Source organism: Garra rufa, chromosome 20, assembly GCF_049309525.1.
Source record: "Garra rufa chromosome 20, GarRuf1.0, whole genome shotgun sequence".
NCBI lineage: Eukaryota > Metazoa > Chordata > Actinopteri > Cypriniformes > Cyprinidae > Garra > Garra rufa.
This window is the reverse complement of record NC_133380.1, coordinates 26,129,081-26,153,455: the sequence shown is the minus strand read 5'-3', so window position 1 is coordinate 26,153,455 and position 24,375 is coordinate 26,129,081. Positions and strand designations below refer to the sequence as shown.

Sequence of the window (24,375 nt, the reverse complement as noted above, 5' to 3'; positions counted from 1 at the left end):
AGAACAGAAAGTACGGAACCGTTGAATTTGATTATATGACTGCAGGGATTGGTTCTTGCACAACAGAACATCTGCTGGACACTTTAAGATGAAGGAATAAAGACAGTGTTTATCATTAAAAAAGGAACAGTTCACCCTAAAAAAAACATTTGTCCTTATTTGCTCACTGTTTTGTTGATTTCGCATAGATATTTAGTTAACAATGTTTCGTAATAACTGGCCACTTCTGTTTGTCCCTGGTAGGCCACCGCACCCTCTATATTGGGGTGCATGTACCTTTGGGTCGAAGGTCACACAGACGGCATCGGCACCATGGGCACCGCCACAGGAAGAGGTCACGGGAGAGAGACTCTGGAACCGAGGATGGGAGAGAATCACCTTCATACAGTAAGAATGTCACCCTAGATGGATAAATCAAACTTGATGGAGCTAAAAAGGACAAACTTAAAATGTCTCTCTGTTTCTCTGTAGCAGACACGCCGTCTCAGCGTGTACAGTTCCTGCTGGGAATGGAGGATGACGAGGAACACATTCCTCATGCTCTCTTCACCGAGCTGGACGAAATCTGTCTGAAAGAGGGAGAGGATGCGGAATGGAAAGAGACGGCCAGGTACAAAAACTCACACACACAGAGAAAACACAAATAGGGACATTTTCGGAAAAATTAAATTGTGAGAAAATTATCAGCGTTATCACAAAAATGTTACTTAATATTAATTACTTTTTAAATATTACTTAATAAAATTTAATAATATAATAAATAACTAATGTAAAATGTTATTGTTTTCAAAACTATAGTATAGTATTATAGTATAACATGAATTTATATTGAACAGGAAAATAATTTATAAAATTGAAATATAATGATTTAATAACTACAAATATAACTATATATAGTTATAAAATAGAAATGTATTATGTTTAATATGATAAAATAATGTTGCATATAATTTTTTATTTATTTATATTATGCATTTCTTTATTATTAAAATGATCAGAAAAATTATATTGTTACCAAAATTATAGTATAAAATGAATTTATATTGAACTAAACAGTATATAGTTATAGAACAAATTATAACTATATAGTTATATATTATAATAGAAATAGTTTTTTAATAGAAATATATTATATTAAATATGATAAAATAATATTACATATTATTTGTATTTATTTATTTATTTATATTATAATTTTATTTATTATTAAAATGATTAAAAATGTAAAATTATATTGTTTTCAAAATTATAGTATAGTATTAAAGTATAACATGAACTTATGTTGAACTACAGAATAATTTATAAAATTAATATTAATTACTTTTTAAATAATTATATAGTGATAATATATATATATATATATATATATATATATATATATATTAATATATATATATATTGTATATTTTATAATATACAATATATTGATATGATAAAATATGATGATATATTATTTATTTATCTAAATGTATTTATTAAAATGATTAAATATTTTAAAATTATATAGTTATTAAAATTATAGTATTGTATTATAGTATAACATGAATTTATATTAAACTACAAAAATAATTTTAAAATTAATATTAATTACTTTTTTAAATATTATTAAAATATAATGAATAACTATATATAGTTATAAAACTGAAATGTATTGTATTAAATATGATAAAATATAATGTTCAATATTTTCTTATTTATTTATATTATAAAATGTATTTATTTTTAAAATGTAAAATTATATTGTTATCAGAATGATGGTATAGTATTATAGCATAACATGTATCTATATTAAACTACAAAAATAATTAATACAATGAATATTAATTAACTTTTTAGATATTACTCTATTAGATATTATTAAAATACAATACTATAATAAATAACAATATATACAGGGTGGGCCATTTATATGGATACACCCGGGTGGGCCATTTATATGGATACACCTTAATAAAATGGGAATGGTTGGTGATATTAACGTCCTGTTTGTCGCACATTAGTATACTATTCAAGATACTAATGTGCCACAGACAGGACATTAATATCACCAACCATTCCCATTTTATTAAGGTGTATCCATATAAATGGCCCACCCTGTAGTATAACATGAATTTAAATTGAGCTAAACAAAAACTCAAATCCAAACAGAGACTTGCAGAAGTCCAACATCCAACACTACAAAGATTGTTCAGAAACAAACAGTAGAGTGAGTTTACTCTAAAATAAAAGTGTTTCAAATCAATTTATCAAGAGCACACCTACTTGAGAGCAACATTTGTGGTTTGGATTAGCAGATAGTCCTATATCTATTACAACTAATGCAATACAAGTTTGTGGTATTGAGAAAACTAATTTAATAGTCATTCTCATTCATGCTCATTTTTTTCCAGTATTCCCCTTATCTTCTCTCTTCTGTCCCTTATTTGTCTATAGATGGCTGAAGTTTGAGGAAGATGTCGAGGACGGGGGAGAGAGATGGAGTAAGCCATATGTGGCTACTCTTTCCCTTCACAGTCTGTTTGAGCTGCGGAGCTGCATCCTCAACGGCATCGTCATGCTGGACATGAGGGCCAACTCACTGGAGGAGATTGCAGGTACGATTGTTCAACGTTGTCTAGACTAAATCTTCTGAAGGCCTTCTTTACAGACCCAAAGCAATCAGCATTTCAATTATTAGGATTATGAAATACACAGTATAAGAAGAATAAAGACTGAAAATATTAGTATATTGGATCCCACAGTAACATGGATCCCACAGTAATGTATTTCTTTCATGACAACACTCGGAAAAGTTTAGCATGGTAATGGATATGACAATATTAATGTATTTGGTCTTGGCAGAATAGATCAGTTACGCTGCTGCTGCTGAATTGCTGCTGCTGTTGGTTATTGCTGTAGTTGCAGATTATTGCTGCTGCTGCTGCAAGCAAGTACAGAACTTGCTACTGCCAAAGCATATGGTGATACAGTGCTGTGAGTATTTAAGACATACTGCTGCTGCACAAATAACCCGTAGCAGATCTATACAGGTGGAGCTGGGGAAGGTGGAGGTTTTCAGAGGAACTCTGAAAGCGTGCTGCGAAATGCCCAAGTGAATGCTACTAGCCATTTAAATAGCTGCAAGCTGCAAGCTCATTGGTTGCGTACGCAACATGAACCAATCAGCTTGTGCCAAGTCGTATAACTCTGTGATATCATCAGTTACGTTAACAACCCGTCAGCCTGCGTCATCTAGAGTTTCATGGCAGAACTAGGTATTTACTGTCACTTTTGATCAATATAATGTGTCCTTGCTAAAAAAAACTAAATGAATTTGGTTGTATATATCTCATATAATTTGCTTATTTATTTATTTATTTATATTATAAATGTATTTATTAAAATGATTAAATATTTTAAAATTATATTGTTATTAGAATGATAGAGTATTATAGTAAAACACAAATTTATATTGAACTACAATTTTTTTTAAATTAATATTAATTACTTTTTTAAATATTAAAATATAATGATATAATAAATAATTATATATAGTTATAAAATAGAAATGTATTATGATCAAATATAATGTTAAATATTTTTGTATTTATATTATAAGTGTATTTATTATTGAAATGTAAAATTATATTGTTATCAAAATGATATTATAGCATAACATGAATCTATATTAAACTACAAAAATAATTATTCAAATTATTAATTACTTTTTAAATATTACTTATTCAAATGTAATACGATAATAAATAACAATATATACAGTAGTTATAAAATATAAATGTATTATATTAAATATGATAAAATATAATTTCAAGTCAAGTCTCAAGTCTTATTTATATAGCCCTTTCTACTACAATGTAGACCAAAGGACTGTACATTTAAAAGCAAGAAAAACATACAAAATACATAATATGCAACGACAGAGTCAAGAATTAAAAGCAACAGAATACAAATACGTTTTCACACAAATTTTAAAAGCATCAACTGAAGGTGCAGATCTAATATCAGGGGGAAGCGCATTCCACAGTCTAGGGCCAACGACTGAAAAAGCTTGATCCCCTTTAGTTTTAAGACGAGTTCTTGGAACAAAGAGCAGTAAACAATTAGAAGTCCTTTGTGATCTACCAGAGTTCATAAGCACCAAGTCCTTGATATATTCCGGGGCCAACTCATGAACAGCTTTATAAACATACAACAACACCTTATACTGTATCCGATATTTCACAGGAAGCCAATGAATCCTTTCCAAAACAGGTGTAATATGCTCCCTTTTCTTAGTACCAGTAAGGAGCCTCGCTGCAGTGTTTTGAACCAGCTGCAATTTTGAAATAAGAGATTGACTAATTCCTACATATAGAGCATTACAGTAATCCAAACGTGAAGAGATAAATGCATGAATCACTGTTTCTAGATCAGGAACAGACAAAAAAGATTTCTGATGGTTAAACATAAGAGCAGAGTCAAAAATTACACCTAAGTTTCTTATTTTAGGCTGAACGTTTATTTCCCATGTACCTAGAAAATCGGTTAAACCACTGTCATCCTTCTTCATCCCAAAAACCATGACTTCAGACTTGCTAGCATTTAACTGCAAGCAGTTTTGCTCTAACCAGCTAGTCACCTCCTTTAAACAAGATACCAAGGATAGGTTAGGGCTTGATCCTCCAGCTCTAATCGATAAGTAAATCTGAATATCATCGGCATATAGGTGATAAGATATACCATATTTCTTAAAAATTAGGCCTAAAGGCAGCAAAAACATAGAAAAGAGAATAGGTCCCAGAATTGAACCCTGAGGTACTCCACAATCTAGAGAAACTAACCTGGAGGAAAAATCCCCAACCCTGACAGAAATTGAACACCCCTTTAAATAGGAGGAAAACCATTTTAAAACCGTCCCTCTCAGCCCCACAACGTGTTCCAAGCGATTAATAAGAATATCGTGATCAATTAAATCAAAAGATGCATTAAGATCCAACATGATTAGAGCTCCTCTATTACCCGAATCTGCAATAAGTAATAAATCATTTGAGACTCGCAGTAAAGCTGATTCAGTACTGTGTCCTGCCCGAAAACCAGACTGAAAAACATCTAACACCTCATTTCTAACCAAAAATGAACTTAACTGAGATAAAACTACCTTTTCCAAGATTTTAGAGATACAAGGCAGCTTTGAAATGGGCCGATAATTTTTACAGTCCAACAGGTAAAAAGCCAACGAGAGTAGGCTTTTTAAGAAGGGGCTGAATAACCGCCTGCTTAAATCTTAAAGGAAAAATGCCTGTATAAAGACTGCAATTAACAATATTGGTAATACAAGGCCCAGTGTAATCAAATGTCGCAGCCAGCAAATCAAAAGGCAAAACATCCCAACTAGCAGCTGGGCGTTTCAACTTACCAATAATAAGACTAATATCCTTAATTGAAACCAAATCAAATTTATCAAACGTGCTGACATTTTTTAAAATATCTCCTGTCAATCCATTCCAATCATGAAAACCAGATCTAATTGTATTAACTTTATCTAAAAAAACATTTAAAAACTTCTCACAACACTCTAGATGGTAGTATTGAAACAGTGTTTGAGTTTAAAAACCTATTAATAGATTGAAACAAAATTTTAGGTGATTTTGAATGCTGTGATATAATTTTATATCACAATAAAAAAGGCTGATTTAGCATCCTTTACAGCCTTCTGATATTGCATACGTAAATCACGTAAAATCTGTTGAGAGATCATAAGTTTATCCTTTTTCCAGGCCCGTTCTGCTCGCCTACACTGCTGTCTAAGAGCCCGAGTTTGTTCATTTAACCAAGGCTGATGATTAACCTTACTATACTTGATCTTATATGGAGCAACAGAGTCTAAAACTCCAGAACACACAGAATTAAAAACAATAAGTAACTATTATTATTTATTTATTACTGTTATCAATTAATTTATTATTAAAATGATTAAAAAATATTAAATGGGTAAAAATGATTTTAAAAAGTTACGTTAACGTCAGCCTGCGTCATCTAGAGTTTCAAGGCAGAACTAGGTATTTATTGTCACTTTTGATCAATATAATGTGTCCCTTGCTAAAAAAAAAATAATAATTTGGTTGTATATATCTCATATAATTTGCTTGTTTATTGTTTTTTATTTTTAAGATATGGTTTTGGACCAGCACGAGATGTCAGGTTCTTTGGGAGAGGAGGTGAGGAAGAAGATCCGAAATGCTCTCCTTAAACAGCACCACCATCAGAACCAGAAGAAACTGGCTAACCGCATCCCCATCGTACGCTCTTTCGCAGATATCGGCAGAAAGCAGTCTGAACCGCACTCCATGGATAAAAATGGTACTGCTTCACAAGCTCCAGCAAATCCATTACTCTACATTTTCTATGAACCTGTCTTATTTTTCTTTTTGATGGTGTGTCTGTCTTGTCTGTGTGTCCCAGTTGTCATCACAACCCATCCGCCCCCCAATCCCCTCTCCTCTCTCTGGTCTAGGTTCTGCTACATTGTGAGAAACAAACAGGTGCTCTTATGTCCAGCCTGGTCCCTCCGCTGTCCCAAGTGTCTGTCAGCTCCTCATAAACCCCACCCATGCCCTTCTGCCCCTTCTGTCCCAGATACCCCCCTCATCCGACCCCAAAAAAAACACATTCCCTTCAGCAAACGACTAAGCCCACCTTATGGCTACCACGTCATCCCTACCCTCGACCCTGAAGAAGAGCCTCCATCAGGCAATATGATCATAGTTTCGCCTTTACTCTACTCTAGTCACATTAGCGAAATTTTGAGTGCAAAAAACATCTATACTCAGTAGTGTTCTGTCTACTAGTCTTTCTGTTGGTCAGTGCAGCGAATTTGTGTGACCCACTTAAATCTAATGTGACAATTCCCATACGGTAAAAAAATATATTTTGAAATATATTTTGAAATATATTTTGAAATATACAAAAATTGGCCAAAAAATATATTTGCAAAAATATATTTCAAAATATATTTACATAAATATATTTTCTACAAATACATTTTTTGGCCATTTTTTTTTTGTATAGGTGGGTAGTCCAGGGGTCAGAAAGTAAAAGTCCGGGCCATATGTTTGTTCCCCCCATGAACTGATCAGCTGATCTCACCAGAGGTGGAACCAAGTCCTTCCTTTCATGTCACAAGGGAGTCTACAGTCAGATCCCAAGTCCTCAAAAATTAAAGGTAATAAGATAATTAAGTGACTAATTAAATGATGATTGTGCATTAGTGATAAACACCTGCTGTTATTGAGAATTACAGAGGATCAGATGTTGATGTTTTATTGGTTAAAAGGATGCTACCATCATGGAGATCAGTGTTTGCTTTAGTTGGACTCTAGACCCTTGACAAATTATGTTAGATCTCTCTATAATACTAAAATCAAAGGTATGTGATGAGATTATATGGAAAGTACCATTATTTGTGTTCAAATTAAGGTTTTGAAAATCAAATCCTGTGAAGCTTTGCATGGAATTGCAGTTTTATTGTGATAATTCAAAATTAGAGTTATTTTATATGTGGGGCATGAAAATATTTTAGTTTTTGTGCTGTTTAGACCCACACAGACATCAAGAACCAGCATATTAATCTCAACAATGGTGACAATCACCTAAATTCTTCATGCTGCAATGCATGCTGGGTAAAACCATAGTAAAAACTCCAATCATGCACTACAGCATGAAGAACTATTGTCACCACTGTTGAGGATCGTATGATAAACGTTCAGGTCTAAAAGCTTGAGCCGCAACAATTTTTCCCCCTATATTTAAGCTTTATAGTAGCATTTCCTAATTGGACTCTTCGTCTAGTTGTTTCATAATTTCTGTCAATCTACAAACCAAAGAATATCCATTACATGATGCTTACACAAATGATTTAAAAGCAAAACATGTTATTTAACATGCTATTTCAGAGACCTTAAGCTTCTGTTTCAATCATGTGCAAACACTTACTGTGAAACAAGAATGCAATTGATTAGAAACAATTTACTTTGAACTACAAAAAGGGTCTAGAGTCCAACTAAAGCCAACACTGATCTTCATGATGGTGGCATCATTTTAACCACTAAAACATCAACTGATCATCTGATCCTCTGTAATTCTCAATAACAGCAGGTGTTCATCACTAATGCTCTATCATCATTAAGTTGGCTTGGGAAAGCCAACTTACTGAAATCCTATTTAAACTTATTAAGTTGGCTTGGGAAAGCCAACTTACTGAAATCCTATTTAAACTTCTTCTTCTTCTTCTTCTTCTTCTTCTTCTTCTTCTTCTTCTTATTTTTCTGAGCGGAAAATATTTAGACACCTACTCCTCCTAGACCGTTCAAGCTACATACTCCAAACTCGGGTCAGATCTTCATACTGTTCAGACTTAGATTGCTATATCTTTTCAGACTGTTTTGAGTTATGGTTTTCTTAAAAATTAATATTAAAAATCATAAAAAGGTCCCATAGACTTTCATTGACCAAAAGTCCATGTCTGTTTGAAATATGTTTAATGTAAACTGCTAGAAGCCATTGATACTCAATTAAGCTTTAAGCTATCTATCTATCTATCTATCTATCTATCTATCTATCTATCTATCTATCTATCTATCTATCTATCTATCTATCTATCTATCTATCTATCTATCTATCTATCTATCTATCTATCTATCTATCTATCTATCTATCTTCAAACCTTATCTATCTATCTATCTATCTATCTATCTATCTATCTATCTATCTATCTATCTATCTATCTATCTATCTATCTATCTATCTATCTATCTATCTATCTATCTATCTATCTTCAAACCTTATCTATCTATCTATCTATCTATCTATCTATCTATCTATCTATCTATCTATCTATCTATCTATCTATCTATCTATCTATCTATCTATCTTCAAACCTTATCTATCTATCTATCTATCTATCTATCTATCTATCTATCTATCTATCTATCTATCTATCTATCTATCTATCTATCTATCTATCTATCTTCAAACCTTATCTATCTATCTATCTATCTATCTATCTATCTATCTATTCTATCTATCTTCAAACCTTATCTATCTATCTATTCTATCTATCTTCAAACCTTATCTATCTATCTATCTATCTATCTATCTATCTATCTATCTATCTATCTATCTATCTATCTATCTATCTATCTATCTATCTATCTATCTATCTATCTATCTTCAAACCTTATCTATCTATCTATCTATCTATCTATCTATCTATCTATCTATCTATCTATCTATCTATCTATCTATCTATCTATCTATCTATCTATCTATCTATCTATCTATCTATCTATCTATCTATCTATCTATCTTCAAACCTAATCTATCTATCTATCTATCTATCTATCTATCTATCTATCTATCTATCTATCTATCTATCTATCTATCTATCTATCTATCTTCAAACCTTATCTATCTATCTATCTATCTTACTAGTCGTGCTAGAATCATGCTAAAATCATGCTAGCGACTTGCTAGTCGTGCTAAAATAATGCTAGTGACTTGCTAGTCATGCTAAAATAATGCTAGCGACTTTCTAGTCGTGCTAAAATCATGCTAGCGACTTGCTAGTCGTGCTAAAATCATGCTAGCGACTTGCTAGTCGTGCTAAAATCATGCTAGCGACTTGCTAGTCATGCTAAAATCATGCTAGCGACTTGCTAGTCATGCTAAAATAATGCTAAAATCATGCTAGCGACTTGCTAGTCATGCTAAAATAATGCTAAAATAATGCTAGCGCCTTGCTAGTCGTTCTGAAATCATGCTAGCGACTTGCTAGTCATGCTAGAATCATGCTAACGACTTGCTAGTCGTGCTAGAATCATGCTAGCGACTTGCTAGTCGTGCTAAAATAATGCTAGCGACTTGCTAGTCGTGCTAAAATCATGCTAGCGACTTGCTAGTCGTGCTAAAATCATGCTAGCGACTTGCTAGTCATGCTAAAATCATGCTAGTGACTTGCTAGTCATGCTAAAATAATGCTAAAATCATGCTAGCGACTTGCTAGTCATGCTAAAATAATGCTAAAATCATGCTAGCGACTTGCTAGTCATGCTAAAATCATGCTAGCGACTTGCTAGTCATGCTAAAATAATGCTAAAATCATGCTAGCGACTTGCTAGTCATGCTAAAATAACGATAAAATCATGCTAGCGACTTGCTAGTCATGCTAAAATCATGCTAGCGACTTGCTAGTCATGCTAAAATCATGCTAGAGACTTGCTAGTCATGTTTAAAATCATGCTAGCGACTTGCTAGTCTTGCTAAAATCATGCTAGCGACTTGCTAGTCTTGCTAAAATCATGCTAGCAACTTGCTAGTCATGCTAAAATCATGCTAGCGACTTGCTAGTCATGCTAGAATCATGCTAGTGACTTTGCTAGTCATGCTAAAATAATGCTAAAATCATGCTTGCGACTTGCTAGTTATGCTAAAATCATGCTAGCGACTTGCTAGTCGTGCTAAAATCATGCTAGCGACTTGCTAGTCGTGCTAAAATCATGCTAGCGACTTGCTAGTCATGCTAAAATCATGGTAGCGACTTGCTAGTCTTGCTAAAATCATGCTAACGACTTGCTAGTCATGCTAAAATCATGCTAGCATCATGCTAGCGACTTGCTAGTCATGCTAGAATCATGCTAGCGACTTGCTAGTCATGCTAGAATCATGCTAGCGACTTGCTAGTCATGCTAGAATCATGTTAGCGACTTTGCTAGTCATGTTAAAATAATGCTAAAATCATGCTAGCGACTTGGTAGTCATGCTAAAATCATGCTAGCGACTTGCTAGTCATGCTAAAATCATGCTAGCGACTTGCTAGTCATGCTAAAATAATGCTAAAATCATGTTAGCGACTTGCTAGTCATGCTAAAATAATGATAAAATCATGCTAGCGACTTGCTAGTCATGCTAGAATCATGCTAGCGACTTTGCTAGTCATGCTAAAATAATGTTAAAATCATGCTAGCGACTTGGTAGTCATGCTATAATCATGCTAGCGACTTGCTAGTCGTGGTAAAATCATGCTAGCAACTTGCTAGTAATGCTAAAATAATGCTAAAATCATGCTAGCGACCTGCTAGTCATGCTAAAATAATGATAAAATCATGCTAGCGACTTGCTAGTCATGCTAAAATCATGCTAGCGACTTGGTAGTCATGGTAAAATAATGCTAAAATCATGCTAGCGACTTGCTAGTCATGCTAAAATAATGATAAAATCATGCTAGCGACTTGCTAGTCATGCTAAAATAATGATAAAATCATGCTAGCGACTTGCTAGTCATGCTTAAATCATGCTAGCGACTTGCTAGTCATGCTAAAATCAGGCTAACGACTTGCTAGTCATGTTTAAAATCATGCTAGCGACTTGCTAGTCATGTTAAAATCATGCTAGCAACTTGCTAGTCATGCTAAAATCATGCTAGCGACTTGCTAGTCATGCTAGAATCATGCTAGTGACTTTGCTAGTCATGCTAAAATAATGCTAAAATCATGCTTGCGACTTGCTAGTTATGCTAAAATCATGCTAGCGACTTGCTAGTCGTGCTAAAATCATGCTAGCGACTTGCTAGTCGTGCTAAAATCATGCTAGCGACTTGCTAGTCATGCTAAAATCATGGTAGCGACTTGCTAGTCTTGCTAAAATCATGCTAACGACTTGCTAGTCATGCTAAAATCATGCTAGCATCATGCTAGCGACTTGCTAGTCATGCTAGAATCATTCTAGCGACTTGCTAGTCATGCTAGAATCATGCTAGCGACTTGCTAGTCATGCTAGAATCATGTTAGCGACTTTGCTAGTCATGTTAAAATAATGCTAAAATCATGCTAGCGACTTGGTAGTCGTGCTAAAATCATGCTAGCAACTTGCTAGTCATGCTAAAATCATGCTAGCGACTTGCTAGTCATGCTAAAATAATGCTAAAATCATGTTAGCGACTTGCTAGTCATGCTAAAATAATGATAAAATCATGCTAGCGACTTGCTAGTCATGCTAGAATCATGCTAGCGACTTTGCTAGTCATGCTAAAATAATGTTAAAATCATGCTAGCGACTTGGTAGTCATGCTATAATCATGCTAGCGACTTGCTAGTCGTGGTAAAATCATGCTAGCAACTTGCTAGTAATGCTAAAATAATGCTAAAATCATGCTAGCGACCTGCTAGTCATGCTAAAATAATGATAAAATCATGCTAGCGACTTGCTAGTCATGCTAAAATCATGCTAGCGACTTGGTAGTCATGGTAAAATAATGCTAAAATCATGCTAGCGACTTGCTAGTCATGCTAAAATAATGATAAAATCATGCTAGCGACTTGCTAGTCATGCTAAAATAATGATAAAATCATGCTAGCGACTTGCTAGTCATGCTTAAATCATGCTAGCGACTTGCTAGTCATGCTAAAATCAGGCTAACGACTTGCTAGTCATGTTTAAAATCATGCTAGCGACTTGCTAGTCATGTTAGAATCACGCTAGCGACTTTGCTAGTCATGCTAAAATAATGCTAAAATCATGCTAGCGACTTGCTAGTCGTGCTAAAATCATGCTAGCGACTTGCTAGTCATGCTAAAATCATGCTAGCGACTTGCTAGTCATGGTAAAATCATGCTAGCGACTTGCTAGTCATGCTAAAAATCATGTTAGCGACTTGCTAGTCTTGTTTAAATAATGCTAGCAACTTGCTAGTCTTGCTAAAATCATGCTAGCGACTTGCTAGTCATGCTAATATCATGCTAGCGACTTGCTAGTCATGCTAGAATCATGCTAACGACTTGCTAGTCATGTTAAAATCATGCTAGCGACTTGCTAGTCATGTTAAAATCATGCTAGCGACTTGCTAGTCGTGCTAAAATAATGTTAACGACTTGTTAGTCATGCTAAAATCATGCTAGCGACTTGCTAGTCATGCTAAAATCATGCTAGCGACTTGTTAGTCATGGTAAAATCATGCTAGCGACTTGCTAGTCATGCTAAAAATCATGTTAGCGACTTGCTAGTCTTGCTTAAATAATGCTAGCGACTTGCTAGTCTTGCTAAAATCATGCTAGCAACTTGCTAGTCATGCTAATATCATGCTAGCGACTTGCTAGTCATGCTAGAATCATGCAGCGACTTTGCTAGTCATGCTAAAATAATGCTAAAATCATGCTAGTGACTTGCTAGTCGTGCTAAAATCATGCTAGCGACTTGCTAGTCGTGCTAAAATGATGGTAGCGACTTGCTAGTCGTGTTAAAATCATGCTAGCGACTTGCTAGTCATGGTAAAATCATGCTAGCGACTTGCTAGTCTTGCTAAAATCATGCTAGCGACTTGCTAGTCGTGCTAAAATGATGCTAGCGACTTGCTAGTCGTGTTAAAATCATGCTAGCGACTTGCTAGTCATGGTAAAATCATGCTAGCGACTTTGCTAGTCATGCTAAAATAATGCTAAAATCATGCTAGTGACTTCCTAGTCGTGTTAAAATCATGCTAGCGACTTGCTAGTCGTGCTAAAATGATGCTAGCGACTTGCTAGTCGTGTTAAAATCATGCTAGCGACTTGCTAGTCATGGTAAAATCATGCTAGCGACTTGCTAGTCTTGCTAAAATCATGCTAGCGACTTGCTAGTCGTGCTAAAATGATGCTAGCGACTTGCTAGTCGTGTTAAAATCATGCTAGCGACTTGCTAGTCATGGTAAAATCATGCTAGCGACTTGCTAGTCTTGCTAAAATCATGCTAGCGACTTGCTAGTCATGCTAATATCATGCTAGCGACTTGCTAGTCATGCTAGAATCATGCTAGCGACTTGCTAGTCATGCTAGAATCATGCTAGCGACTTGCTAGTCATGCTAGAATCATGCTAGCGACTTTGCTAGTCATGCTAAAATCATGCTAGCGACTTGCTAGTCGTGCTAAAATCATGCTAGCGACTTGCTAGTCATGCTAAAATCATGCTAGCGACTTGCTAGTCATGCTAAAAATCATGTTAACAACTTGCTAGTCTTGCTTAAATAATGCTAGCAACCGCATAGCAACACCTTAGCATCTATTCACATTCAAACTATTTATATCTTCTAACTATTTATATCTATAAATCTATCTATTTTCAAACTATTTATATCTATCTAGCCTATCTATCTTCAAACTTTATTAATCAAACTAAAATTATTTCAAACTGAAAACCTTTAAACTTTCTTTAAACTAAAAGCTTTTAAAACTACTTAAAACTTACTGGCTAGGCTTTCTCAAGCCAACTTAAAGTTTGCTAACAAACTTTTTATCTAGTTATTCTTCTTCTTCTTCTTCTTCTTATTTTTCTGAGCGGAAAATATTTAGACACCTACTCCTCCTAGACCGTTCAAGCTACATACTCCAAACTCGGGTCAGATCTTCATACTGGTCTGACTTAGATTGCTATATCTTTTCAGACTGGTTTGAGTTACGGTTTTCTTAAAAATTAATATTAAAAATCATAAAAAGGTCCCATAGACTTTCATTGACCAAAAGTCCATGTCTGTTTGAACTATGTTTAATGTAAACTGCTAGAAGCCATTGATACTCAATTAAGCTTTAAACTATCTATATTCTTTCTAACTAATAACTAATCTATCTATCTATCTATCTATCTATCTATCTATCTATCTATCTATCTATCTATCTATCTATCTATCTATCTATCTATCTATCTATCTATCTATCTATCTATCTTCAAACCTTATCTATCTATCTATCTATCTATCTATCTATCTATCTATCTATCTATCTATCTATCTATCTATCTATCTATCTATCTATCTATCTTCAAACCTTATCTATCTATCTATCTATCTATCTATCTATCTATCTATCTATCTATCTATCTATCTATCTATCTATCTATCTATCTATCTATCTATCTATCTATCTATCTTCAAACCTTATCTATCTATCTATCTATCTATCTATCTATCTATCTATCTATCTATCTATCTATCTATCTATCTATCTATCTATCTATCTATCTTCAAACCTTATCTATCTATCTATCTATCTATCTATCTATCTATCTATCTATCTATCTATCTATCTATCTATCTATCTATCTATCTATCTATCTTCAAACCTTATCTATCTATCTATCTATCTATCTATCTATCTATCTATCTATCTATCTATCTATCTATCTATCTATCTATCTATCTATCTATCTATCTATCTATCTATCTTCAAACCTTATCTATCTATCTATCTATCTATCTATCTATCTATCTATCTATCTATCTATCTATCTATCTATCTATCTATCTATCTATCTTACTAGTAATGCTAAAATCATGCTAGCGACTTTCTAGTCATGCTAAAATAATGCTAGCTACTTGCTAGTCATGCTAAAATAATGCTAGCGCCTTGCTAGTCGTTCTGAAATCATGCTAGCGACTTGCTAGTCGTGTTAAAATCATGCTAGCGACTTGCTAGTCGTGCTAAAATCATGCTAGCGACTTGCTAGTCATGCTAAAATAATGCTAGCGCCTTGCTAGTCGTTCTGAAATCATGCTAGCGACTTGCTAGTCGTGTTAAAATCATGCTAGCGACTTGCTAGTCGTGCTAAAATCATGCTAGCGACTTGCTAGTCATGCTAAAATCATGCTAAAATAATGATAGCGCCTTGCTAGTCGTTCTGAAATCATGTTAGCGACTTGCTAGTCGTGCTAAAATCATGCTAGCGACTTGCTAGTCATGCTAAAATCATGCTAGCGACTTGCTAGTCATGCTAAAACCATGCTAGCGACTTGCTAGTCATGCTAAAATAATGCTAGCGACTTGCTAGTCATGCTAAAATAATGCTAAAATCATGCTAGCGACTTGCTAGTCATGCTAAAATCATGCTAGCGACTTGCTAGTCGTGCTAAAATCATGCTAGCGACTTGCTAGTCATGCTAAAATCAGGCTAGCGACTTGCTAGTCATGTTAAAAATCAGGCTAGCGACTTGCTAGTCTTGCTAAAATCATGCTAGCGACTTGCTAGTCATGCTAAAATCATGCTAGCGACTTGCTAGTCATGCTAAAATAATGCTAAAATCATGCTAGCGACTTGCTAGTCTTGCTAAAATCATGCTAGCGACTTGCTAGTCATGCTAAAATCATGCTAGCGACTTGCTAGTCATGCTAGAATCATGCTAGCGACTTGCTAGTCATGCTAAAATAATGCTAACGACTTGCTAATCATGTTAAAATAATGCTAAAATTATGCTAACGACTTGCTAGTCTTGTTAAAATCATGCTAGCGACTTGCTAGTCATGCTAAAATCATGCTAGCGACTTTCTAGTCATGCTAAAATAATGCTAAAATCATGCTAGCGACTTGCTAGTCATGCTAAAATCATGCTAGCGACTTGCTAGTCATGCTAGAATCATGCTAGCGACTTGCTAGTCATGCTAAAATCATGCTAGCGACTTGCTAGTCATGCTAAAATAATGCTAGCGACTTGCTAGTCATGCTAAAATAATGCTAAAATCATGCTAGCGACTTGCTAGTCATGCTAAAATCATGCTAGCGACTTGCTAGTCGTGCTAAAATCATGCTAGCGACTTGCTAGTCATGCTAAAATCAGGCTAGCGACTTGCTAGTCATGTTAAAAATCATGCTAGTGACTTGCTAGTCTTGCTAAAATCATGCTAGCGACTTGCTAGTCATGCTAAAATAATGCTAGCGACTTGCTAATCATGTTAAAATAATGTTAAAATTATGCTAACGACTTGCTAGTCTTGTTAAAATCATGCTAGCGACTTGCTAGTCATGCTAAAATCATGCTAGCGACTTGCTAGTCATGCTAAAATAATGCTAAAATCATGCTAGCGACTTGCTAGTCATGTTAAAATCATGCTAGCGACTTGCTAGTCGTGCTAAAATCATGCTAGCGACTTGCTAGTCATGCTAAAATCAGGCTAGCGACTTGCTAGTCATGTTAAAAATCAGGCTAGCGACTTGCTAGTCTTGCTAAAATCATGCTAGCGACTTGCTAGTCATGCTAAAATAATGCTAGCGACTTTGCTAATCATGTTAAAATAATGCTAAAATTATGCTAACGACTTGCTAGTCTTGCTAAAATCATGCTAGCGACTTGCTAGTCATGCTAAAATAATGCTAAAATCATGCTAGCGACTTGCTAGTCATGCTAAAATCATGCTAGCGACTTGCTAGTCATGCTAGAATCATGCTAGCGACTTGCTAGTCATGCTAAATTCATGCTAGCGACTTGCTAGTCATGCTAAAATCATGCTAGCGACTTGCTAGTCATGCTAAAATCATGCTAACGACTTGCTAGTCATGCTAAAATAATGCTAAAATCATGCTAGCGACTTGCTAGTCTTGCTAAAATCATGCTAGCGACTTGCTAGTCATGCTAAAATAATGCTAGCGACTTGCTAATCATGTTAAAATAATGCTAAAATTATGCTAACGACTTGCTAGTCTTGTTAAAATCATGCTAGCGACTTGCTAGTCATGCTAAAATCATGCTAAAATCATGCTAGCGACTTGCTAGTCATGCTAAAATAATGCTAGCGACTTGCTAATCATGTTAAAATAATGCTAAAATTATGCTAACGACTTGCTAGTCTTGTTAAAATCATGCTAGCGACTTGCTAGTCATGCTAAAATAATGCTAAAATCATGCTAGCGACTTGCTAGTCATGGTAAAATCATCCTAGCGACTTGCTGGTCATGCTTCAAATCATGTTAGCGACTTGCTAGTCTTGCTTAAATAATGCTAGCAACCGCATAGCAACCGCATAGCAACACCTTAGCAACCACCCTGGGTACCTTAGCAACCGCATAGCAACACCTTAGCATCTATTCACATTCAAACTATTTATATCTTCTAACTATTTATATCTATAAATCTATCTATTTTCAAACTATTTATATCTATCTAGCCTATCTATCTTCAAACTTTATTAATCAAACTAAAACTATTTCAAACTGAAAACCTTTAAACTTTCTTTAAACTAAAAGCTTTTAAAACTACTTAAAACTTACTGGCTAGGCTTTCTCAAGCCAACTTAAAGTTTGCTGACAAACTTTTTATCTAGTTTAATTAGTCACTTAATTATCTCATTACCTTTAACTCTTTGAGGACTTGGGCTTTGACTTGAGACTGGCTTGTGACTTGAACAGAAGGACTTGGTTCCTCCTCTGGTGAAATCATTTCATCAGTTCATGTCTGGAACAAACATATGGCAGGACTTTTACTTTCTGACCCCTGGACTATACACCTCTGCTCACCTACCTCTTAAAGGTCCATTTTAGTACTTTGAAAGTACATATTGGTACTTTTCCACTTTTGTACCTTTTTTTCTAATAGTGCATCAATCAAGCAAGGAACATACTTTCTATTCATATATTTATATATTAACAGCTTTTTTCCTTTTCAAGTAGTCTCAGTTCCCCCAGCTTAGAATTCACTGCAATCCCCAAAGTTTTGAATGTTGTACATAAGATGCATGTCTGTTACTGTCATTTTTATTATTATAATTTTAATTACATTTAATACATTTTAATTAATTGATTTGATCTCCATCCACATTTCTGTAAGGTTGGAAATGTATTTCTGAAATCTAAAATATATTTTGAAATATATTTTGGTTGAAATGAAATATATTTTCTACTTCAAAAATATATTTTATTGAGCATCACAGATACAACATATATTTAACATATATTTAAAATATATTTTGGCTAGGAAAAATATATTTTTTTACCGTATGGCAAAATGAATGTGTAAGAAATTTTTACACTCAAGATTCTATTAAATTGACTGGATTTTGCTTTAAAATTTCACTGAACAGCGCTAAACGTGACCGCACTGTAACAGATAGATATGGAATATCTATTTATCATGGTAATTAGCAACAATTTAAATGGAGTCATATGGATATTCCATATCAATTGACCTTATGCACAGAGCGTTCTTTAGAACTTCCGCATAACGATAAGCCAGCTCGTAAACTTCCGCTGAAGCTCATTTTATATGTGCTATATATTAGGTGGACACTCTTGAGACTGATCTAGTGCCTCGTTCTTATCAGAAACTGAGAAAAATTATAATTGCAACATTATAAACAATGTTAGCGGCATGAACATAAAGTTTCATATTATTTAACAACATTTAATTTAAATGCGGAGCCTGGTAATCCGTACTCACCATATCTGCATAGTTGTACATTTAAATGCTGACAGCTAAACACTATCATAATGTGTTTAGGCTAACGTTAGCTAGCTAGCGATACTTCTCTTCAAGGACATCTTAATCGTATTGTTGATAATCACTAACTTGCCTTTATAGTCATGAACACATTTTTTAAATCTTGCAATATTTCAAAGCCTTTATTATTTTCTAACTCTACAGCTGTGAAATAAAATGTACTTCAAGGACTCTTCATTCATAAAAAAGGCATCGGAAAAAATGACTTTTCACGGAAAACAACGTCTGTTTTTGGCTAAAATAATATGGAATTACCCCATATAACCAATAGATGGCAGCAGAGAATTATTTATTATGCAGCTGCCTCTCCCTATATTTTTCAAGACTTCTTGCTTTTCAATTTATTATAAAATTACCAGTATAATAATTTGTAGTAATAAATACCACCCTAAAGTATATAGCATAGCAAGTGCAGAAGGTCATTAAGCTCACACACATGAACAGCCTATAAGGGTGAATTATTTAAATACTAATATATAGTTCACTAAAAATACGTTAAATATTTATGGTATAATAATTAAATATGCACTCAATATGAATCGATAGGAATTTGAAATATTTTATAAAATTGAATAACTACTTTTAAGTTTTATCTTGAACTGTAAAATCTATTAAATAGCCTTCATTTAACCAACACAAACTTGTTACTGCTGTAGTTTTGTTACTCTGAATTTAGTTTGAATCATTTAAGCTCTTTTTTTTGACATCAGCTTTTCAGATGTTTGGTCCGGTTATTACTGTCAATCATAGCAATGACTGCACATATTTAGCCAATTTACTCGCAAATTTTTTTAAACTGAGCTTTGTCATTCTTGAAACGGTATACATGGATGATTGGTCCTTTTAGACAAACAAAACTTTTCTTCGATTGTGAATGGATTATGTAGAGAAAACTAACAAAGTACGCTCATATTAAGGCACAGTAGTTGACTGGAAATGACTTAGCTGGCTTGTCTAAACAAGGAAGTATTTCGTGCATATGGTCAATTCTGTAACTAACAAAAAACTTAGTGTTAGCATAGTATTTAACCACTTAGCTTTGATTTTAACCACATAGGAAGTAGTACTGTGATTTGTAGTAGACTTTCAAATATTCAACCTCATCTAATTGTTTGTTTGCTGCTTCTAGATTTAGTTTTTAATTTTGAATTAGGTATAGACAGTGCTAGGAGGTTTGTATTTGACCTCCTTACAGGTTTAGTTCACTTCCAGAATAAAAATGTCCTGGTAATTTACTCACCTTCATGTCATCCAAAATATTAATTTCTTTCTTTCTTCAGTCGAAAAGAAATTAAGGTTTTTGAGGAAAACATTCCAGGATTTTTCTCTATGTAGAGGACTTCAATAGGGATCAATGAGTTGAAGGACCAAATTGCAGTTTCAATGCAGCTTCAAAGGGCTCTTCACAATCCCAGCCAAGGAATAAAGGTCTTATCTAGTGAAACGATCTGTCATTTTCTAAAAAAATATAAACATTCATATACTTTTTAACCACTAATGCTTGTCTTGCACTACCTCTGAGATTTGTGTTCATGACTTTACGCATTACATAATCATGTTGGAAAGGTCACGCGCGGTTCTTCATCTGTGTACTTCGGTTCAAAAGGGTAGTGTAGGGTGAAAAACTCCATCATATTTTCTCATCTCATTCATCTCAGGCTTTTGAAGCTGCACTGAGACAGCATTTTGGACCTTCGACCTGTTGATTCTCATTGTATGATAGCATTTTAGTGCTTTGTTAAAAAAAAAAAAAATCTAAGATTACGAGATTAAAGTTGTAGTATTTCAAGAATAAAGTTGAAATTACGAGAATAAAGTCAAAATAAATATGGAGCTCATATTATGACAATACTTTTTGAATTTGAATTGTACAAGTTTGAATTATTGACAAGTGTCATTTAACAAAACTGAATATTATATGGCATTTAACATAGTTCTGAATTAGATTTTTCTAAACTTGAATATTGAACATTTGAAATTGAACACAACTGAATTTTCAAATCGCAGATTTTAGATGTGTTTTAAACAGCAGATTTTTGTTCTGATTTCTAAGACTTCAAATATTCAGTTTTTAAAAATTACAACTTCAGGTTTTCAAGATAAAAAAAAATCGGAACATCAAATTCAGTGTTCAAAATTCAAAGCGCAGAATTTCGGATCTACAGAAAGTAGGTCAGAGGTTATGCACAGGGAAGAGTAGATGATGTACGAAAAGTCGAACGAAGCATTTACTGTGACCGAGAGGGGCATGTTTGGTTCACTTAGACTAGTTCTGTCGTGGTCACAACATATTAACTCGTGGGTACGTGATAATATGCCGTGGCCACAAGTTATTATTTCGTGGGAACGTCATATTAACTCGTGGGAGCGTGATATGTCGTGGCCACAAGATGGCAGTGTATACATAGTTATACGGCATATGCCCACTTCTTTATCAGTCGGCTTTGCATAAAACGAATCTGAAAGCAAAACGCGCACGCGCATTCAAAGGCAATTTTAATACCCGAAGTTTAGAGAGCGACTCCCCAACACGCGCAAATTGGACCTCATAACATATCTAGGCTGTTAGTATGTGGGCTATAATAGGTTGTGTTAGTTGTCTATAGCTTTGTATCATACTTGAGATCTCTTCAGGTTCTGAATAGTTTTGCCGACAAGGAATTTTTACTGGAAGTGCAGATTAAAGGGTGAATATAACATATTTCATTTCGGCTTATTGATAAACTACTATTACATTTTATAGTTAAGGAATAAATCATTCACGCAGTTTCATTTGAAACACAATGAACACAACATGCTCATTTATCGTCACAGACTGGGGTAAATACATTAATAACGTAAAAACTTCATTGGCATATTTGTCAGGCGTTTACAGTATTTGCAAAATATTTTAGCATATTAATAATACTAGCATAATTATACAGAGAGTAAAGCACTACACGAACTGAAAGGGAAGTAAGTATATAAAACAATAAATATAGCCCAAAAATATAGCCCTAACCAGTTAATATAATTATTATAAAATTAGGCCTATTGTATTAGCCTACTGTTTAATAATAATAATATACAAATATGAAATATAAAGAACCGATCCGTTAACGGGCAAGCGGTGCTCCTGCACCCAAAATACTGCCACTTATGTCTCTACCCTTATACCCATGGGCGACATTGGGGGGTGGGGTGGGGTGTAGCAGTTGAAACAGTTTATCAGAATTCACCCTCCGATAATAAAGGGACCGCATATTGTAGCCTGGAGCACTTTCCAGGCTACAATCCATTCAGAATTTGTATGAAACTTTCTTTTTTCGGACATCGGCATATTTATGCTGAATTCATTCTCGAAATAGCGGTGACTGACAGAGTAAAATCAAAGTAATGTACGGGACAAAAATATAAATGTGAGAGCAGCCTAAGTGATTTATTTCTGGAGCCGGTCTACCACTGACATCGTCCTCAGCCATTTTATTTAAAATAAAAATAGTTCAGTTTTTTATGTAATGGCAAATTGATTATATTTAGTTTCATTTTTTATTAAGTTAATTTAGAAAAATGTTTGGAGCATTTTTGTTTGTTAAATATAGCCTAAGTTTTTTTTTAACGAACAGCGCCCAGCGGAAGACTGATCAGGGGCCGTTTGATCAATTTGCTTTCTCAAATCATCACGGTTTGCCTAAAATCTATAGATCTGCGGTATTAGGCGCATATCCAATAGTTTGTGCAGAACATGAGGTGCAAGCGTGATCACTTGGATTTTTTTTTCAGTGGAAGCAATTTAAAATTATCCATCATTTTTACTCACAAAGGTAAGAGTAATACATTATTCGGTACTGTAAAGAGTGTTTTATCTGTGTGCACTAATCAAAACGTATAAAATATTTCAAAATCATTACTTAACGAAATAAAACAAATAGAAAACAAAAACTCTTTCATTGTGTAATCAGTAAAGACGCATTTCTCTCTAAAGGCGCTGAGGATCTTTGCTACACTGACTCAGAATACATAATTTATTAATAAATAATTCAAATTAGCCTTACTCTTTCCGCCTTGACACATTCATTGTTTATTTGTGTTATTTATATATATTTGTGGCAAGTTTCAGCATATTGTATGCGCTTGAACGCGGATCTGTTCCAGTTGCGCTGCCATCTGAGCCAATCTCGAAAGTAAAAGCGAAAGTGAAGTCTTCTGTTGATTCCACCAGCGCATTTTTTTCTTCACCATAATTGATGGATGTCTAAAATATAAAAATAAGGAGAAGTCTAAAACAGATAAAACCGATGCCCGCCCGCGTCCAAACTATGTTCCCCCCGACTCAAGAGTCAAATGTCCGCCATGGGTATATACGTATTAGGGATGCTCATTTCGGTTAATTTTCCTGACCGACAACCGCTGCTCGTTATCCGGTCATTAACCGTTAACTGATAAAATTAGAATAATGAATTCGTTTAAAATAAAAATAGAATGCACGAGTATCTGTGATGATACATAAAAATACAAGCAAATGTTTTATTTTAACGTGCAAACAGCAGCATACAGAGCAACAACAAAAACTGCATTCATATACTCAAATTATCACGCATGAGCAGCGCTTCTGAGAACAGAGAAAATCAGAATGAAAAAAAAAGAATAATATAAATAGGCCTACACTAAATATGTATAAATTAAATAACTACCTAATTAAGATGACAAAACTAAAACACACTGAATCATTCTATGCGCTTTGAAGAACTGTACCGGTCTTGTTCTTCTCGTCGGACATAAAAATATATAGCAGGCCAGCTTATACCTCAGTTTTTAACATGTGGACATGCTGTACGGATAGACTGGGACGCTGTCTGTTAACGCTTAGATCCGTGACAAAGACACTTCACAAAAATCCTTTCAATTTGCGGTTCGGGTCTTTTCATCCACTAGTCATATGTGGAGAAACGTGTTTTCGCAGCCTTCAATAGCCAATCACAGACATTTCTGTTGATTACATTATAGCAATGGCCAATCAGAGGCGGCTATGTTACGATCCTCTCACCACTCAAAGTGCCGGTTTCAGTTCTGCTGAATTCTATACCTCCACGAACTCTCTCATTAAAACAAAGAAAGTGTAGACATGATGTAA

At 34.3% G+C, this 24,375-nt stretch overlaps 1 protein-coding gene across 5 annotated transcripts in view; it reads left to right on the top strand.

Annotated features, from left to right (window-relative positions):
* Positions 1 to 253: 253 nt before the first annotated feature.
* The window catches only part of slc4a10a (solute carrier family 4 member 10a), a 101,042-nt gene continuing 76,920 nt past the window's right edge, over positions 254 to 24,375 (top strand). For 4 of the 5 annotated variants that reach the window (XR_012340749.1, XR_012340748.1, XM_073825453.1 and 1 more), the window contains exons 1-4: positions 254 to 387; positions 472 to 610; positions 2,434 to 2,594; positions 6,151 to 6,339. Coding sequence is in view for 3 of the 5 variants with exons in the window: in XM_073825453.1 (XP_073681554.1) it covers positions 510 to 610; positions 2,434 to 2,594; positions 6,151 to 6,339 (451 nt within the window). In the remaining 2 variants the exon portion in view is untranslated. The remainder of the gene's footprint in view (positions 388 to 471; positions 611 to 2,433; positions 2,595 to 6,150; positions 6,340 to 24,375) is intronic. The other variant, XM_073825454.1, reaches the window with a different exon arrangement.